This window comes from Pholis gunnellus (genome assembly GCF_910591455.1).
Source record: "Pholis gunnellus genome assembly, chromosome: 14".
NCBI classification, from domain to species: domain Eukaryota; kingdom Metazoa; phylum Chordata; class Actinopteri; order Perciformes; family Pholidae; genus Pholis; species Pholis gunnellus.
The window spans coordinates 3,116,480-3,122,479 of record NC_136541.1 but is presented as its reverse complement, the minus strand read 5'-3'; the positions used below and the strand labels follow the sequence as shown (position 1 = coordinate 3,122,479).

General features: G+C 45.2%; 1 protein-coding gene across 3 annotated transcripts in view; it reads right to left on the bottom strand.

Annotated features, from left to right (window-relative positions):
• LOC306706782 (partitioning defective 3 homolog) overlaps window positions 1-6,000 on the bottom strand; it is a 209,064-nt gene that overhangs the window by 176,018 nt on the left and 27,046 nt on the right. For all 3 annotated transcript variants that reach the window (XM_079173990.1, XM_079173992.1, XM_079173991.1), the window contains exon 2: window positions 958-1,059. In XM_079173990.1, the coding sequence (XP_079030116.1) occupies window positions 958-1,059 (102 nt within the window). The remainder of the gene's footprint in view (window positions 1-957; window positions 1,060-6,000) is intronic.

Genomic DNA, 6,000 nt, shown 5'->3' with positions numbered 1-6,000 from the left:
ACTCACTGAAACTCTGCATCTCACACACACACACACACACACACACACACACACACACACACACACACACACACACACACACACACACACACACGGTGTTTAACCTTTAAGCTCAATTTAAAAAATGTAAGTCAAATCACCGTTTAGCTCGAGTCATATTTCACAATAAAAGTCTTGAAAGTCCAAAACTTGACTGTATAATTCCAGAAACTCTTTGTGTAAGAAAACAACAGTATAATTACTGTAAATACATTAAGAGTGTGGCTGCAACGGCATTGGCACTGTTCTGATCACATAAGACAAAGAAATACCAGGAATTATTTACATTTATGAACAAAGCATCACTAAATTTAAGCTGCATTTGCACTTGAGATCAGCATCCACTTCCTGTTCTGTGACATAAAGGAACCCGATGACAGGATTTAAGAATGATTGAGAGCCAATGCAACGCAGTCCTTTACTTCAGGCCCCCGTACTGTCAGAGTGAAGCACAATGACCGACACCTATTTCTGTTAAGATCAACGGAGGAATTAAGCGAGGCGAATGTGAACATACAGAGGCATTCACAGCTCCAAGACGGTAAACAGTGCTATTAATAAAAGCTGACCCACTGATAAGAGCTGCTCTGGTACGCAAGAAACCCTCTTATCTGATTGGTCAGGAAGCACTTCCTGTGCCTTGGATGGCAACAGAAAACATGCAAATGTGATAAAGAAATATGCACACTTGACATTGCATTGTGTACTTTGTGTCTGACACAATGCACCGCTTCAGCAAAATCACAAGCATTCATTCCTGTGACGTACCACAGAGCAGCGCTAGCAGCTAAACGCTACATTTTTCCTCATTGGTAATGGCGTCAGCATTGACATGGAGCCCCGAGGATGACGTGAAATAACCACTAAAGCGCGTGTTGCTTCAGTTCCGTCACATCTACCAACGCACGCCTCACTCACCCGGTCTTTGTCGTCGGCCACGTCGCAGAGTACGTCGTCCAGGTCGAGGATGCCGCCGTCGCCGTGCTCCAACCGGTGGACCTGCAGCCAGTAACTAGCATCCTGGAGGAGAAGAAAAGAGACATTCAACAAAAACACCCACGGCCACAAAAACTAAAAAACACACGCAAAACTCAATTAAGTGAGATTGAATCGCACTCATCGTGACATGATAATGAGGCAGAGCAGCTCAAAGAATGAGACTTTGGAGAATTGGTTAAAAGGGTTTAAGAACAACTTGACAGACAGCACTGAGAAGAATAAACACAAAGTATGAATCAAAGCTCCGCCTGTACAAACTTCAAAACAAGCACTTATGCGTGACAATTATTGTGTCACCGTTGGCACATCAAGAGGGGACGTACACAAACACGAGGGCCGGGGGGGAATCCCAGCCAGAGCCACGGTATACTTCAGTCCAATTTCTTGTCAAATGTTTGGAGATGAAACACAAGTCACGCTGAGTTAGTAGAAGAGGGAGATAAAGAGGTACAGAGGGCGTGAGGGTGAGCTAACACTGGAGACAATAAGTTGAGTGCTCACTTTCTACTATATTGCAGCTTCACACACACATCATTATGATGAATGGGCAATAAAAGTTGTAGTGTTCTTTCATCACAGTAAACACACACTCATAAACGTGAACTGCAGACGATTGTGGGAATTAACGTCGTGACATGCACAGAGATATAAAATGCGTACTGTATACTTTAGCAATAAAAGCAAAGACAGAATGCGTACAGAGTGCACGTTAATACGCGTCTATAAAATGTTGAAGTGCTGCGAGTGTGTGGGCATCAACTGACAAAGTAATGAGTGGAGGCGCGACTGCTCGGGCTCAACGGGAACGCAGCAGCCTCATTACCCACATGTACCGTTCCAGCCCACTGCAGAGGGCACCGGGCACATTACAGAGAGGGACAACAACAACAACACCGGTGTGTTTAACTCGCTACATAACTCAGGGTGAAGACAGGGAGGCAGACGAGGAGGGAATAGAAGAGGAGCAGAGAAATGTAGTTTAAAACATCTGGTTTCTTTTCATAAATACCACTAAAAGTGGGCCAAGTATGTTAAATGTTGTACATTCAGTGTGTGACGTACAGTGTGTATATTAAAGGGCATATTTCATGCTCATTTTCAGGTTGATACTTGGATTTTAGAATCGCTCAGAGGACGAAGCCACAAAAGAAACGAGAGGACGAAGCAGCAAACGGTTGCATTAGTATTTTCTGTGAGTTGTTTCCTGTCAGCTACATGCAAGGATTGTCAGACCTCCGTGACAGATGTCATCGTCCGTGACAGCCTGTGTCCCTCTGTGTAACCCCCCCCCCCCCTCCCCTCCCCTCCCCATGACACGGACACCCTGTGGATTCCAGCTGATGGAGCTCACAGACAGATCCCAGGCCTGTCTCTGCCTCTACGTTTATTCTTTCTAGGCATATCCAGACCGGAGCTGCATCAGTCAACAAATCACTGCAGACAGATGACTGTGAGTGTGAGTGAGTGTGTGTGTGTGTGTGTGTATAAGAGCTTGTTTTGCTGTCTATCATTTTCTTGTTTCAATAGTAGTTATTTCAAATAAAAAGAGCCGGCGTGTAAAACTGTTTCGATACCGATAGGTGTCGTGGGACAGGAAGCCACAAATCACTGCTTTTTAATCTAATTCAGACTAAAAACATTTCAGCGTTTTAGTTTTGAATGACGAGATGCCTCCTGGAAATTTTAAAGTGTATTTTATGTACATCTTAAACTGTTCAAAATGTGCCCGGACATTGAGCAGATGAACTGAAAATGAAAATATGTCCTCTATAATTAAACCATCGTCAGATACTGTGTGTGTGTCACGTGCGCCCTGAGATAACTGAATGGAGCCTTAAACCATCGAGCACACAAACAACAACAACAAGTGAGGCTTCCAGACCGGAGACCCCGAGCTGTCCTAAGTTTAGATCCCAGGGTGGTGCTATGATATACTGTGTGTGTGTGTTGGGGGGGGGGCTTGGGGGGGGCTTGGGGGGGGGGGGGGGGGGGGGGGCTTCTCATGTGTGGTGGTTGCCTTTATCAAGTTCCTATAGTGTGTGTCTGTTTGGACTGGGCAGCGCAGGCCACATCAAAGAGTGTAGAATGCTGTGTGTGTGTGTGTGTGTGTGTGTGTGTGTGTGTGTGTGTGTGTGTGTGTGTGTGTGTGTGTGTGTGTGTGTGTGTGTGTGTGTGTGTGTGTGTGTGTGTGTCATCTGGTAAAAGAAATAGCTCACAGCAAAATGTCACGGTGCCAAACTTATGACAGAAGTCCCATATTGTTAAACAAGGTTATACTGTAGTATGCCAGAGACGTAAACACACACACACACACACACACACACACGTGTTGGTATCTCCACATTAAAAGGATTCCTGCTGCTCGAATATGGCAAAAAATCACAATGAAGATATTTTTGGTCAATATTGACAACATTTAACAGCAGAAAATGTCACACCCACAAAGCCTGTGTTTCAACACTGAAGGCACAGCGAGCACGAAGCGTTCCCTCCGGACTACCTTATTCTCATACTCATTATTGTAAATCAATGCACAGCGCTACTGAGTTTCCTGTATGGCTTCATATAATAATTTAAGAAAAAGATAATTCAAACTTCTTCACATCCACTTCCTCACTCACGGCCGTTTCCTCGGTGCCGTATTGAGATTCCCATGATGCTAATCTGACAGGCGCTTATCTGAAGAACTGCTTAAAAACTGATCTGAAGGCAGATCAGAGCTGTGGCCCTCATCGGCCCAAACAGACCTGGAAGCAGGCCAAGGCCCAGACGCTGCTATTCAACAGCACCATAAAATGGAAGGTCCATTCTTCTGGAAGGTCTCGGGCAAAATTAGCTTTCTTTTTTTTCAACTTTGAGGCCGATCACACCGAGACGTGTCACCTACAAAACCCTTGTTTTCTTAAGGTACTGCCATTTTCAAATATCTTTTCAGCGCCAGTACCAGATTTGCACCGCTCGTCAATCTCACACTTTATCCAGACAGCCAATCAAACTAAGCGAGAGGCGGGCTTTACCAGTTCACCACTGACTTCCTGTCTTTCTGCCGGTAGATGTGGTGGGAACGGACAGTGATATTAGCGGTTTTTCATCACGATGAGCTCCAGAATGTTTCCCCTCCTCCTCATTCAACAGCAGAGCAACGTCTAGAGCTCCACGTCTGCGTTGAATCCATTTCCCCCCCGTTATTTACATTTGATCTCCTGGTGGTGCACGCAGCCCTGCTCCACCGGCCCGTCGGCTGGTTTTCGTTGTTTTTTTCAAAGACGACACCTAAGCACAAGCCCCAAGTATCGGTAAAGCTCTAGAAAATACCAGCCGTGCAATTTATAGAACAGACTCTTGTGTGTTGAGTTGAATCCAGGATTTTCACAGAGCCTGGTTAATAACTTTAAAATTCATTAAAAAAACACTACAACTGTGCACATTCAAGCAGTGCGGTTACAGCTGCGATAGGAAATGTAGTTAGAAACCATCAGTGTGTTGTTGCATCAAAATAAAGTAGATGTTCTTACAAAACAGGAGGCAGAACAGGCAAAAACAAGAGGACAAGGAAGAAAAAAATATCAAACTGGGATTCCGAGCTCACAAACCTACACTCTAGAACTCAACAAGCACTTATTTGAAATGAAAGCACCAAACGGTTGTCAAGCACAATCAACTGAATCTATCATGGCAACGCTGATTTTGATCACTTCCATGCAGCCTCAGAGGGTCAGCGGGGGGCTTTAGAGGAAGACCAAACTACTAAAATGTCTCTGGAAGATCTGGACTCCCAGTCAGAGAGCGACAACGAGAGCTGTGGAGACAGCGATGGCGGTGTTGACTGTGATGACGATGACCTGTCGAATTACATGGAGCTCCTCAGCCTGCACAACAATCTAATATGCTTTGAAAACATCTACGACAGCATGGACATGCCGGTAAGACAGCTAATGATCTATCTATTGAGTACTCAAAGAACCAACTATTAATAAATGGATTTCCAACAGTACATGGAGAGCTCTGAATCGGACAGTGAAGACGAGGAAATGGATCTCATCTGGGCCTTGATTGGAGGTATTTTTGAAGACGGGACCTCCACAACTTCCTCCTCGTCCTCTTCCGGGGACGGGCAAAGCTCAGAGTCGGCCCCGAGCAGCTCCGAGGATTCTGTACCGTCGAATGAAGAAGTGGTCCTCCACTGTTCCTACAGTTAGTCCTATGACAGCGCGGACTGACCCACGGCGATGCGGACTCTGCCAACTGTTTGCTGGATGGAGCTGGGACGCTGGGAAAGAATCCAATAAACAGCTGCAGCGTTTTTCTTTGTGAAAAAGAGTTTCATTTTAGTGGAAGAAGCTGTCAGCCAATCATGGCCCGTTACTAAAGAGAGGAAGAGCGAAGGATTTCACGACTTCAGAGGCGTTAAAACCTCTTCTCAGGTGCTTGTAAGGTCAGAAGTTGGTAAGTGGCAACTAAGGATGCAAATTCTGTGCCGTTTATCATTGTCCACGTTCATCAGAATCCATTAATTGTTACAAAAAAAACCCTCATTTTTCTTTGAAGCCAGCAAGTGTTAAATTCAAGTACCGTTGATATCTCAACTAAAGAGATGAAGGCTCTCAGAGGAACCTGGTGACGGTCCGATCCGATTCAACCATAGACTGTATATAGGAAGTGGGCGTGGTCGTCGTGATGTCACCCATTGGTTTTGTGGACTGCCGCTTTTGAAGCCTCGAGTTCAGCATTTTGGCCGTCGCCATCTTGGCTTTTTTAAAACAGGTAAACAGGAAGTGACCAAGTTTGGATGGAGGAGGAGTGGCGTAGAGACGTCGTATACGGCTCTGGTAGAGACCTGTCAATCACTGTGTAGCCCCGCCCTAAATCATACTCTGCTTTATGGTCTGTTTGACTCTAAATGGACCATCATTTACTAAATGAACATCATGCTGTATTGAAGAAGACTTGAAACTAGAGATT